Source organism: Pelodiscus sinensis, chromosome 1 (assembly GCF_049634645.1).
Source record: "Pelodiscus sinensis isolate JC-2024 chromosome 1, ASM4963464v1, whole genome shotgun sequence".
NCBI lineage: Eukaryota > Metazoa > Chordata > Testudines > Trionychidae > Pelodiscus > Pelodiscus sinensis.
In genome coordinates, this window is record NC_134711.1 from 2,460,529 (window position 1) to 2,474,368 (window position 13,840).

The following is a 13,840-nucleotide window of genomic DNA, read 5'->3' on the forward strand; positions in this document are numbered from 1 at the left end:
ATGAATAACTGAGCCCAGGAGAGGGGGGCGGGATTCTTCTTAGCTGCCAGTTATTCCAACAAGCAGCTCCCATTGGCCGGTTTCTGCCAGAAACTGGCCAATGGGAATGTTCTGGGTGCGGGGTGGCTCCTAAAACTTTTCCCCCCTTCTCTCCAGTTTCAAAACAGGCAGGGAGCCCGCAGCCACATTTCTGCGGGCAAGCAGGGGAGCCTGCCTCTGCCTCCCCGCTGCCTCTGCGGGCCAGATCCGCCCGGATTTGGTTGCCCGGATCCTGCCCGCAGGCCATATTTTGCCAAGGCCTGTTCAGAAGGTTACCCTGAGTTCATGCTTGACTTGTCCCCCCCCTTCGTGCCTCACCCTGAAAAGATGCGCAGAGGCTCCCAACACTCACGTAGTGTTCACCCAAGGGACCATATGGTGGCAACTGCAAAAATGTGCCTAGAGGAAACCGTCGGCATCCGGCAGTGAATTTCTAGCCACGTCCCTGTTGGTGGCCCTCTGAGGAGAGTTCAGGCTCTCCAGGGAGCTAACTGCTTGAGGACGCGGGTGCTCAGCGGGGCTTGTGACTTGGGTTTGAGGAGTGAAACGAGTCCACCCGTCTCCACGGCAGTGGAGAGAGATTGAAAGGAGCTGACTAGAAATAGCCAACCCTGCTCCATGGGGGACAGTGTTTTCCCAAGGACGTGTCACTCATTTCCTACTAAATCATTTGAACGGCTACCCAGGAAATCCAGCCCCGGTGCACATTAATGCGAGCGCCTTCCGACTTCTTCACATTGCTTATTGAAAGGGGAAATACAGCAGGCCCCCGGCTGTGCGCAGTACGGCTGTTAATATCCTAGAGCCCCAGGTGGCACTGCGTTCTGATGGATTATAATTATAATAGATGGCAACAGAAATTATTTCTTTGCTTTGCCGCCCACGTTGTCGCTGCTTCTCTCTTTTTGCTGCCTTTTGCGCCGGTGTCTGTGTTGCTGTCCCTGCCCTGGGCTTTTCCTCCAGCTGCTTTCCATTTGCTGCAACTCTGTTGGCCATAAGCATTCTCGTTTCCATAGCTGTTGGAGCTGGAACCGTTCTCTTGAGTTACTAAGCTCTCTTATTCTCCTCCCTTAAAAGCATCCCAAGCTTAATGCAGGTTCGTTCCCCAGGTCTTCAGTGCTCTGTCTAACGCTCTGTGGGTCACCACTTCCTTTGTCACCTGAGCAGTCTCACCCTACGTTTTCCTGTGCTCACTCGACTGCCTCCACACCTCACTGCAGATGCCAGAATCAGGAGTGGCGAAAGCACCCTAAAAGCGGGGCACGTGGCCCACCCACTCCCCGCCCAAGGTCCCACCCCCCCCCCCCCACCTGTAAAAGTGATGGGGGCATGGCCTCCCGTCCCCTCCCTTCCCATCCCTGCTGGAATTCCCTTCTCAGCCCGACGCTGCACCCGTGGTCATTTGCAAACCGTTGTTATAGTCCCTTCTAGCTGCTGTTTAGCCCTGCCATATGTAGAATATGTAACCTTACTTTGTGAGTCAACTCTCTCGCCCATCTCAAATTCCCTTTGCTCTCTAGATTCCCTCCATCTTGTTTGTATCACTGCTGCAAAAAAAGCAAACATGATTCTGGGTGGCATTAACAGGAGTGTTGTGAACAAGACACGAGACATCATTCTTCCGCTCTGCTCTGTGCCCATTAGACCTCAGTTGGAGTCTTGTGTCCGGTTCTGGGCAGCACGTTTCAAGACAAATGTGGAGAATTTGGAGAAGGTCCAGAGAAGAGCAACAAAAATGATTCAAGATCTAGAAAACAGGAGCTAGGAGGGAAGACTGAAAGAACTGGGCTTGTTTAGTTTAAAAAGAGAAGACTGAGAGGGGACATGAGAGCAGTTTTCAAGTATCTAAAAGAGAGGAGGGAGAAAACTTGTTCTCCTTGGCCTCTGAGGATAGGGCAAGAAGCAAGGGGCTTAAACTGCAGCAAGGGAGGTTTAGATCAGACGACAGGAAAAACGTCTTAACTGTCAGGGCGATTAAACACTGGAATAAGTTGCCTAGGGAGATTGTGGAATCTCCATCACTGGAGATAGCGTAGAGCAGGTTAGACAGACGTCTATCAGGGATGGTCTTAGACGGTTCTTGGTCCTGCCGTGAGGGCAGGGGACTGGACTCAAGGACCTCTCAAGGTCCCTTCCAGTTCTAGTGTTCTGTGATTTTATGGTTCTGTCTTTCTGGTACCAGGTTGCTCAGAATTGGGCGTAGTGTTCTGTGCTCCAGCCATAGAGCTCCCTGCATAGTGATGGGACACCACTGCCCAAAAGCATCTCCGAATCCAATAGCACGTGTTGCCCTTTCCTTTGCTACCCTGTAACAAGCACCTCCAAGTCACTGCCCAGTGTCATCCTCTGTCTGGACTTGCCTTCGCTCTCCTGTGTTAAATCTCACTTTGTGTTCAGCTCCTGTTTCTTCAGTCTGTTCTTCTCTTTGTGTTCTTGTGGCTGCCTGTGACTCCTCCCCCAGCGTTTCGTTTCTTCTGTTTGCTTAACCTGCTAGTTGCTGCCTTTTACCGGCTCATCAGTAAAGATGCTAAAAAAACTCCTGGGGAAATTCTTCATCACTGCGTACGTGCAGATTTTTTTGTTTCCCTGCAGAAAAATGAACTCTGATGGGGAAGCAAAGGGAAGCCGCAAGAGGGGTCACTCGCCCCTCTCCGGCAGCACGGGCAGGTTGTTTTGGGCTCCTGGAGTCACTGCTAGAGACGTAAATCATTGTGCGAGGGATGGCCGGGGCGGGGGGCTTGGCAGTCATGCATGTGAGAGAGAGACTCTGTCCCTCTTTTTTGCTAGTGCAGCGTGCTCAGGGGGGTTCTGAGGAGCTAGGCGGGGGAAAGCTCCTTTACATTGCCAGTGCGGTGTGAAGGACAGCATGGCTCTAGAAATGCGTAAGGTGCTTTCGTGATTAGAACTGAATGACATTTTTGGACTGAAAAAATGTCCTGTCAAAACGTCCATGACCTGTTTGCTACGGACCTGTCTGGAGCGGAAGTCGTGAGTGCGATTCTCCAACCCTCACGTGCTCCTCCGTATCCTGGGATGTAGTGCTGATCACCTAATAAACCATCCTGCTAGTCTTTAAAGTGCTGCATAGGCCTGTCTTTTGGTCCCGTTAAGGATGTTAAGTATCAGGTAACTGACTAATCGAATAGTCGATCCATTTTTGCATCGACTATTCGATTAATCGATAGGGCTCCTCCACCTTTGAAGTGTAGCAACAGCCCTAGGGCTGCTGCTACATTTCAGAGGCAAAAGTGCCGAAGCCCAGGGTCAGCTAGGGACACCCCCAGGCTCCATGCGGAGCTGCCGCTTTGAAATGCCATGAGGAGCCTGACGCCGGGCTCCCTGCGGCATTGAAAGCGGCAGCGCCACATGGAGCAGCTGCACCCGGGCTGCCGCTTTGAAGTACCCCTCATTTTCCCCCCTTGCTGCCTCTGATAGAGGCAGCAAGGCGGGGGGGGAGGAGGGGGGAGAGCGACTAGTCCTTCACATCCCTAGGCCGCGTGTATTTTTGTTGTCTTATAACTCAAAAGGTCAACCCTGGCTACATTACTGCTAGGCCAGGGGGTTGGGGATTTCCTCCAGCTCTTCTCACTCCCATTCTCCATCCATTGTGTTGTAGCTGAAATAAATTACCAAAAGAACTGAAACCAGCGTGATTCTATTGTTTAATTAACACACACACATGCTGATTTTTGCAGCATTTTAAAATACTGCGCTGAGAGGGTTTGTTTTTGGCATGGAATTCCCTTCCCCCCCCCAGAGTATAAGTAATATCGGACCTAACCGCGTTCTGTGGTCTGACCCGGCGCTGTACTCACCCCCCCTTTGTCAGCGTGCCGGCCCCCTCGTATCCCTGTGTTCGGCTTTACAAGCTGAATTCTTTTCTTTTCAATTGGAAGTGAGCGCTTACTGCTCAGGTTCAAAGTTCAAAGCACCTGCCTCCATACATGTGCACGGGGTCGGCAACATGGGGTCAGAACATTGATCCACCAAGTTGTCCCATGCCCAATGGTGGCCAATATCTAATGCTTCCGAGGCAGATCAGTGACGTCGCTGCTCTTCCTCTGTGCCCTTCCCCCACCCCCGAAACACACCCCACACCAGACAGTGCACCTGCCTGGATACAGATGGCCATGGAGAGCCCATTTCTCATGGTACCAGTTGCCTTAATCCAGGTTCCGGACATCTCCTAACGTCTGGAGGGACCATCGTGGTCACATCACAGGCCCCTCGAGCTTGTACTAGAATTAGCTGGTGTAGGTTAAAGCCGAGGGGTCCGCAGAGACATTACCCCTAAAGCGGAGTGCTGCTGCTTTTGCTCGGGCTGCCTCGGACTGTCTCTGCGAAGAGAGGGGAGGCCGGCGGCTGTTGGTGAGTGGGTTAGATGAGCAAGCTTATCGCTCCGATTGCTTAGTGCCTCAGTAGAGATGATCTAGGAAGCCTGAGGGAGGCAGAAGCTGACGGTGGATCATAAAGGTGGAATCGGAGCATGTTCCACCAGGATGACCCTCCTGAAGCCTGGAAGAAACGCGGCTTATGGGGGCACAGTGGCATTCCCAGGTGGTTCCCTTTCCGCGCATGGATCGTCTGCAGATGTCTGCTGCCGAGAGGCTGCGGCTGCCGATTTCTTGGGCCAGCCCGTCGTGTGTGCGCTTTGCTAGCCAGGCTGCGCCCAGGTGTTTGCTTTGCGCTCGGCATCTGTGGATGGTTTTATGTTCAGACTTTCCTTTGCAAAGTCCAGAGTGGGCATTTGAATCAGCTGCCTGAAGAGCAACATGAAATCGATCTGCCTCTTTAGGGATGTGAATGGTTACCCTCAATGAGGGAGGTTACCCATTCTGGTTAACTGGTGGGACACGGAGCAGTCCCCCTCCCCCCCACCACCTCATGGTGGGCACTCCAGCCCAGCCAAAGTATCTACTGTCGGAGGCGGGGGGCCAGCCAGGCTGGAGTGACCCCCCATCTGCCCACCCTTCTATCAGTTAAACATGTTTAACCGGTTAACCAATTAAATGGGCTTTTACATCCCTAGTGTCTGTCTGGGATTTAACCGCTAGTTACTTATATTTAGGGATCTACCAAATGTGCAGCTGTGAAAATCGTGTTGAGGTCCATGGAATCTGCTCTCCCCTAGGAAATCTGGTTCTGAAGGCAGAGCCAGAGAGCCGTAGCGGCTGCCCGGGTGCCCAGGTTTTAACTCGGTGCCACTGCAGCACCAAAGTAAGGATGACCGTACCATGCCACCCCTTCTCTGCAGCTGCTGGCGGCTGGTGCTGCTGTCAGAGCTGGGCACCCGGCCAGCAGCTGCAGCTCTCCAGTCCGCCTTCAGCGCTGGGCATCCTGGCTCCTGCTGCTGCTCTTCTGCCCGCAGCGTCAGGCACCGCAACCCCCAGCAGCAGCACAGCAGTGGGGAGCAACACTTTTGAGCCTGGGCCCCTAGCTTGAGAGCTGTGGAGAAGACACACGCTTTTCTTGGGTTCATCGCGGAATAGACAGTCAGTTTCCAGGCCACGTGACACATCTGCGAGGGTCACTATTTACGCCGTGACCCACCCGTGCAAATTGTGCGACTTCTCCACGCGCTAGTAGGCCCCTGCTTGTGTCGGCAACAGGGGCTTTACTGGAGTCCTGTAGAGGCTGTAATGATGGACAGGGCTGCTAGGCTCTCTAGTGGTCGGGAAGCATGACCTCCTTGAAACACTACGGTGTGCGGTGAAACACTAGGCTCCATTCTCCTTGGAGATGGGGTGGGCTGGGGTCCCAAAACCCGAGGGGACCTCATTTAGGTTGGCCCTAACCTTGTCAGTGGGATTGCTGCTGAAGAACGGAAGGCCCTCCCTTCTCCAGGGCTGAGGGCGCCCAGCCACGATCCAAAATAACTCCCCAATTTCTTGTGGCACGCCAGTGTCCCGACTGGCATCCGTCTGGCCCGAAAGCCGCCTTCCCCCTTCCAGGCCCAGGCGAGCGTGTCTTGCAGCAGTGAGTGTAAGGAAACCATAACTTGGCAGATACGGAGCTTGTTCGGGCTGAGCGTCCCTCTTCGAGACGGGGCCCTGCAGGAAACCGATGTGCCGCGGACGAGTGAAAATATTCCGGGCTGCTTTCTCACCTTGCGCTGTCACTGCTGAGGAAGTCAATTGGTGTGCTTGGTGCACGGGGGCTTGTCTGTTTGGGCAGGGTGTGTGCCCAAGCCGTCTCCGATGCTCCTTCGCTCGTCTGCGTACAGCACGTGGCTCCTGTTTCTGCCCGCACCCTTTTCTCGAGAGTCTGATTGTAGGCAGGGGAGTGTCGCTGGCGGGAGGGGGATCGTCCTGCGGCAATCATGCAGTGGCCGCCATGTCCCTGTAAACCCGGCCCCTCTCTGCTCACAGCTGCCAGACCCGTGTGGTACACGGGAGGGCCTTCGTTCCGTGCTTGTGGAAACAGAATGGTGGCAGCGGGTCGCTAACCCATCCTTGTTCGCCCTAGATGACCTGTGTGGAGAAAGCGGGCAACGATGAGAAGATGCTCATGAAAATTTTCCGCTGCCTGGGGAGCTGGTTCAACCTGGGCGTGCTGGACAGTAACTTCATGGCCAACAGCAAGTTACTGTCGCTCCTCTTCGAGGTGCTGGTGAGTGTTCGCGTTGGGTTCCACGGGAGCGCCCGGCGCCGGGGAAGAACGGCGATTGCTTTTTCCCAGACGCAAAACGCAAGCCTTTGAAATTCAGCTGCCCCGTGCTGGTTCGTTTCCCCTCACCCCCCCGGCCCCGGTTGTAAATTTTGGCATGCTACGGTGACGCTCCTCGGGGGCCTTCGTGCAGGTCGTGGAGAGGCGTTCCCTCCCCTTGCTGGGCCCTTCCTTCTGCCTTAAGCACGAGGCCCGTCCCATCTCCTCATCCACTGGAAAGAACGCAACATGCTGCTGCTCCCCCTCCAAATCAAAGAGCCCGAAGCCAGCCCTTGCCGACCTTCGGAGCCATCTGTGCTCCTAGCTACACGCTGGCTCCTCCCCGCGGCCCGCTCCTTAGTGCTCCCTCCATTTCCAGCTGAAACGGCCCAGAACGGGCAGCACGGAGAAGCACATGGCAGCCAGAGCCCAGGAATCTCAATGAGCAAGAGCCCAGTTCTGGCCCAGTGGCTGGGAACCCCCCAGCTTCCCTTGCTCATTGCTGTCTTGCGGCGTTGGAAAATCGGGGCAGGCCCAGCTGGCTAAAGCTTGGTAATAGCCAATGGTACAAGAATTCTTTACGTGTGTCCTCTGATTGCACGGGAGGTCCCGAATTCACCAGCGGCTGCCGTCGCTGGCCTGAGACATGCCTGGAACGTGGGCAGATGTTCTTGCACAGCATGCTGAATCCGGCCAGGCCTCGGGCCTGGACAGGGAAGTGGAGGAGGGGCGATGTTTGCGTTCTCTGAAGTTCCAGTCCTGTCCGGTTCCCTTTTGGGTCAGAGAGCGTAAAGGCAAATGGCGAAGGTTCTTTGGGAGCAGGCTGGGGGGAAGCGTGTGGAAGGTAGACGACGCCCTCGTTAGCCCCCGGCGAGTGCGAGAAACGAAGGTTACTCCCCTCGTGCCGTAATGGAGTTCTTCAAGGGGGTGTCCCGGTGGATAGTCCACATCTTGGCACCAAGACCAAATGTGGAGCATCCACGTGGGACCCCTCTCGAGGCAGAACTGGACAGCAAAGGGCCGTGGTTCCCGGAGTTGGGGAGGAAACCAGCCTCCATTCCTCTAGCGCAGGGGTGGGGAACCCTTTTTGGGTTGGGGGCTACTGACCCACAGAAAAGTCAGTCGGGAGCCGCACACAAGTGAGAAGCCAAAAAACAACCCCCCCCCCCAACCCCTCACTGCCGTGGCCCCTGACTGAGAAGAAAGACCCTCCCACGTTCCCCTCACACACCAGAGCCTCGTGGGACTGGGCTAGTAGACTGTGTGCGCTCCAGTCCCTCAGTAGGCGCATGCCCCCCAGTCCTAGGAGGGGAGCCCTGAGGCTTGGGGGCTGGATCCTGGCAAGCCCCCGGGCCCCCGGGCCTGAGGTTCCCCACCCCTGCTCTGGAGTGACTGCGGAAGAGGGAGAACCCCGCACCTTTCGGGGCCACCGTCCTACGCTCCAACCGCTCGCTGGTCAGACAGCGACAAGACCCATGAATTTGTTCTCCTGCCGCATTTAAAAGGCCTCGGTCTGAGCGCTGTGAACATCTGAAATTCAAGCCGAGTGTGAAGACACCACCTCGGCCCTGGACTGGCCGTGCTCTGTGGCTGTGTTCCTGTCGAAAGCCCCGCTGCAACAAACCCTCCCTCGGTTTAGTTTGGGGTTCAGCTGTTCTATCCCCAGACAGGCCGGGAGCAGCTCAGTAAATCCAGTACACTGATCCAGGACACGGCCAGGAAAGGGTGATATTGGGGTTAGGGATGTTAAATGGCATTTAATCAGCTAATCGACTAGTCGACGGAATTTCCATCGTCTAGTCGATTAGTTGATGGGGGAACTGCAGAGCCGCAGCGCGGTTAGCGCCCAGTGCTGGGATCTATCCTCTCTGCGGCTCTGCTTTTTACAAGGCTGAAGCGCAGTGGGGATGGGGGAACCTCAGGCCCGGGGGCCGGATGTGGCCCCTGGCTTGCCTGGATCCGGCCCCCGAGGATCAGGGCTCCCCTCCTAGGACTGGGGGGCGTGCGCCTACTGAGGGACTGGAGCACACTGGTGGTTTCCAGCCTTGAAAGTAAATGTGAAAGTTGCCTGGTCGTGTAACCGTCCTCAAAGAAGCAAACGTGGCTGAAGATTTTCCAAGTTCTGAACCTTTAAGTCGATACTTTGTTCCTGCACAGTACAGCGGTTTTGTCCCTCCTTTTTCCGACACTTGGAACTCAGACGTTCCTGCGTCAGCTGTTCTCTCTCCAAATGTGCAGAAACCCCAAAGAGCACCAGTATAACAGGAAAATTAAATGTAGAAACTTGCATGAACGCACCTTGAAGGTTGAAGAGCTAAGCTCAGCGCTCCCGTCAGAAATTCCCCAATGGAACAGGTTTCTCCTGCTTTGTTCGCTCAGCCCTGTTGCCTGGGTGAAGTATTGTCTAATGTTGGTAACTTAATTTGCATTTGTTGCATGATCGTCTAAGCAAAGAACGATGCACATGACGGTTCCCATTGAGTAATGGAGAGAGGACTAGCCGGTGCGTCATGCATGAAACAAGGCTGGTTAACGTGGCAGGAGACCTTGTTATCCTCCGGGGGTTTTCTGAGTACACAGCTTTCTAGCCTGCGTGTCACGTGAATGTTTGTGTTTGCAGTTCGTTCCTCCCTCCCTCTCCTTGTTCACATGGGACTGTGCTGCTTCATTATGTGATGTCTGCAAAATGCTTAAAGATCCTCTTGTGAAAGGGCATTTATAGGTGTGCGCCGTATTGCTGCTCTTCGCCGCCTGCGCCCTTTGTAGGACACCAGCCCGGCCTCCTTCCCTGATTGCCCCAGGTCCTGCCGGAGCTATTAAACCTTCTGTGAAATGAGCCTTGCACAATGGCCAGGAATATTTAGCAGGCCTGAGTAATAAAACCAGCCTTGTACTTGCACCTTAGAGGGGTGTCTCCCCCTTCACACCCAAGGAGGAAGGGCGAGTACGTTTTTTCCCTCTGGTGCTGAGCTCCCTCAGCCCTAAGATGGCCGTTCATTTGTACCCTCCAGCGGCAGGGTGCACAGGGCGGGGGACAGAGGTGGTATGGACGGAGCAAGGCGCCAAGAAACACGACTTGGTGTTTGGGCTTCGTTAGGTGCAGCCTCTCGTATTGCTCCCCAGTCACCTGGCTCCTTTCCTTTCCTTCCCTCCCGCCCCACAGCGCCAAGACAAAACCTCCTCCAACCTGCACGAGGCCGCCTCGGACTGCGTGTGCTCGGCGCTCTACGCCATTGAAAACGTGGAGACCAACCTGCCCCTGGCGCTGCAGCTCTTCCAGGGGGTCCTGACGCTGGAGGCTGCCTACCACATGGCGGTGGCCCGGGAGGATTTAGACAAGTAAGCAAATGAGCTGCGCGGGGCACAGGCGGGGCTGTCGGGTCAGCGGCTGGGCGTGTGCGCACGACTGCTCGCAGGCCAGACAGCTGAGTCAGGGCGCTCCCTTGGCCGTCAGCACACCAGCCTGGAATCGGGGTGGGGGTTGGCCCAAGCGGTGGCGGGCAGGTGCCACCCTCAGCTGATGCTCTTCTCGGGGTGGAGAAGATGGGCTCCACCCGGGGTGGAAGGGGGGTGGCTTCGGGGGAGGGGAGAACAGCCCTTGCAGAACTCCAGCATGGCACTTCCGGTGCCAGGGGTCTGTCCCGCTCTGGAAGGAGCCCTTCTTGGTGGTTTTATTATGGTACGAGTTAAACCTAAATCGGAACTGCCAGACCATGGATGTTCCAGGACCAGAGAGTCCCAGTGAAGGCTGGTGCTCGGAGGCCAGTGGCCAGGCCAGGGCTGGGCATGCCAGTGGCGGGGGGGAGGCAGAAAGGACCCCGCCTGGTCTAGCAAAATCCCTCATCAGGGACTAGTCAGGCCTGAGGGTGCCGGACCCGGGAGGTCCAATCTGTAGCTGCTCCGGCCTGTACGGTGCCTAGCGCAATCCGAGAGCGTACAGTGCCAGACAGGTAAGGCCGAATAAAAGGCGAGAGGAGAAAGAGGGCAGAGTATCGACTTCCCGTGAATGACACTCCACGTCGCTCCTAGAACTGGCACTAGAACTCCGGGGTTAACTCCCCGTCCTGTGCACGGCCCACGTGCTGTCAGTTACAGAAGGCGGTGCTGTCTGTCCCCGGCGCTGCGAGATGGCAAACACGGAGACGTGACGTGCTGCAGTCAGCCGTCACTCTGTCGTCTTGGCGTTGATCTTTCTCCTTCAATCAGACTAACAAAGCTGGGTAGATGGGGGATAGGTTTTTTGCTGTTCAGCTCAGCCCCTCAAATAGCTTCCTGAAGAGGGAATGTTAAATTTAGAATAATTGGCTGATCACAGTCGCTGCAATTTGCATTGACTGCTCGACTAGTTGATAGGGCGCCTCCCCCTTCGAAGTGTAGCAAACCCTAGGACTGTTGCTATGCTTCAAAGGCGAAAGGACTCGCCAGCTGATCCCGGGCTCCACACGGCACTGCCACTTTGAAACACCGTGCGGAGCCTGACACAGGGTGTTACCGCTTTAAGTACCCCCTCCTCTTCCCCTTCCCCTTCCCCTCCTTCTGATAGAGGCAGCAAGGAGGTGGGTAGCGTCTAGTTGACTATTGCGTTGACCATCTGATAAGCATTTGCTTATTGGATAGTCGTCTAGTCCCTCACATCCCTATCCAGGACCGCCATCCTGCCTTCTAACTCAAATGCCGCCCTCTCTGTGACGTGCTGCTGTGAAACTCAAGGCTGATGAAGTTGGTTCACGTGCTTCTGTATCATGTGACATTGCCCCGCGCCTCCGTGGAGCAGTTTTTTAAACGAGGGGCTGGGAGAAAGCCGATAGGTGCGGAGGCGCACGTGGATCGGACAGAGATGTCCGTGGGGGATGGTCTATTAATAGAGTTTCTCTGTGTCCTAGTAAAGAAAGGAGGGAAGATAAAATATGGGGACGATCTGATGAGAAACAGTCAAATGAGAGTCCCATTCAGTCGCGTCAGGCAATGGCAGACCGCTAAAAAGTGACCAGATTTTTAAGTGCTCGTACACAGACACGAGAAGTCTAAATAATAAAACGCACGAACTAGAGCGCTTCATATTGAATAAGGATTTGGATATCAAAGGCATCACAGAATCTGGGTGGGATACAGTCGTCCCAGGGTGCAAAATATATCCGAAGGGGAGAGCAGGTCGTGCCAGACGGGGGTGGCACTATCCGTGAAAGGAAGCAGGGACTCCAATGAAGTCAAAATTGTAAATGAGCCAAACTGTTCTGCACGACAACTGTGAGACTGTGCCGTGGAAATGGAAAGGAGCTGTCAAAAAAGTGAAATGCCTGCAAGCTGCAGGGGAGCGCTTAAAAACCTCATTAGAGGCTCGGGCTAAATGCATTTCCCTCCCGCCCCACCCCAGACTGGCGAGGACCCAAAAAAGCCACCCCGGCTAAACACTGAGTAAAGGGGACAGCTTTAAACATCGGAAGCCAGCTCCTGCTGAGGATAATGCAAAGGAGCATCAACTCTGGCAAGCCAAGTGGGAGAGTGTAGTAAGGAAGGGCCAAAAGAGAATTTGGACGGTGGCCAGCTAAGGATGCCGCCTAAGAGCAGCATATGTGCGAAGTGCGTCAGAAGCGGGGGAGCCTGCCGAATACAGTGGCCCCTGGGTGATCGGGGGGCTACAGGAGCACTCGGGGAAGACGAGGCTGCTGCAGCCGAGTGAAATGAATCTTTGCATTGGTCGCTGGCAAAGGATAATGATCACCCAAGAGCGCCAAGGGAAGTCAGGAAATTGCTGAACTACAGGTTGGGCCTCCCTGGTCTGGCACCCTTGGGACCTGACTAAGGATGTTAAGGACTAGTCGACTAGTCGATATCTCCCCCCTCGCTCCCCCACCTCTTTGAGAGAGAGCAGTGGGCGGGGGGGAGGGTACTTCAAAGCAGCGTCGCACAACTGAGCCAGGGATCAGCTGTGTGGTGCTGCTGCTTTGAAACCCCAAGGGGGCTCAGCTGTGCGGCACTGCCCCTTTAAAACGCCGCACAGCTCCACACGGCATTTCCCTGGAACCTGGGGTCGGCTAGGGACTCCTCAGCTGATCCCAGGTTCTGCTGAAATGCTGCGCGGAGCTGGGGTCAACTGGGGACCCCCCTGCTGACTCCGGGCTCCATGGCTTTAAATGCACAGGAGCCCCCGCTGGGGACGCTCGTGCATTTCAAAGCAGGCACCCGCGTGCAGCCCGGTGTTAGCGGGGCTTCCCCCTGGCCCTGGGCTGTACGCGGGGTTGGGGCTCTTGTACATTTCTAAGGAGGGATGCGGACGTGCCTGTCGACTAGCTCAGTAGTCTGCTCGACTAGTCAATTAACCGCTAGTTAACATCCCTAGACCTGAGCAGTCCAGAAGGAGGGAGTTTGCCGGACCAAGGGAGGTCGGCCCCTCTGCTGACAGACTCCAGGCTCTCCTGGGATCTGTTAGCAAATCGCCAGGCTCCCCCGTCCCTGGGCTACTGGGCTCCCAGCTCCATGGCCAGCCGAGAGCGGGCTGCCAGCGCTCTGCCAGAGGCTGCCCCGGGGCATCAGGACTCCACAGCCGGAGGAGTCCGGCGCTCTCTGGTTCAGCAGCATCCACGGTCCTGGTGGACCACAGATGTTGCCGGCCCACAGGTTCAACCTGTCCTAAGTATGGTTTGTAACCTATCGCTCCAGTCACCCCTGTACCAAATGACTGGAGGGTAGCTAATGTAACCACACAGCATGGGAGGCGGGGTCTGCTCCGGCAGCCGGGAATGGGACCATGGCGGGGGGGAATGGACGGACGGACGGTCGGTCTGCTCCAGCAGCCGGGAATGGGACCATGGCGGGGGGGAACGGACGGACGGTCGGTCTGCTCCAGCAGCCGGGAATGGGACCATTGCGGGGGGAACGGACGGACGGTCGGTCGGTCTGCTCCAGCAGCCGGGAATGGGACCATGGCGGGGGGAACGGGCGGACGGTCGGTTGGTCTGCTCCAGCAGCCGGGAATGGGACCATGGCGGGGGGGAACGGGCGGACGGTCGGTCGGTCTGCTCCAGCAGCCGGGAATGGGACCATGGCGGGGGGGAACGGGCGGACGGTCGGTTGGTCTGCTCCAGCAGCCGGGAATGGGACCATGGCGGGGGGGAACGGGCGGACGGTCGGTCGGTCTGCTCCAGCAGCCGGGAAT

At 56.0% G+C, this 13,840-nt stretch overlaps 1 protein-coding gene across 1 annotated transcript in view; it reads left to right on the forward strand.

Moving 5' to 3' along the window:
- TNPO3 (transportin 3) overlaps nt 1-13,840 on the forward strand; it is a 75,337-nt gene that overhangs the window by 33,162 nt on the left and 28,335 nt on the right. Inside the window, 2 exon segments of the mRNA XM_075924792.1 lie at nt 6,505-6,648; nt 9,848-10,023. Of these exon segments, the coding sequence (XP_075780907.1) occupies nt 6,505-6,648; nt 9,848-10,023 (320 nt within the window).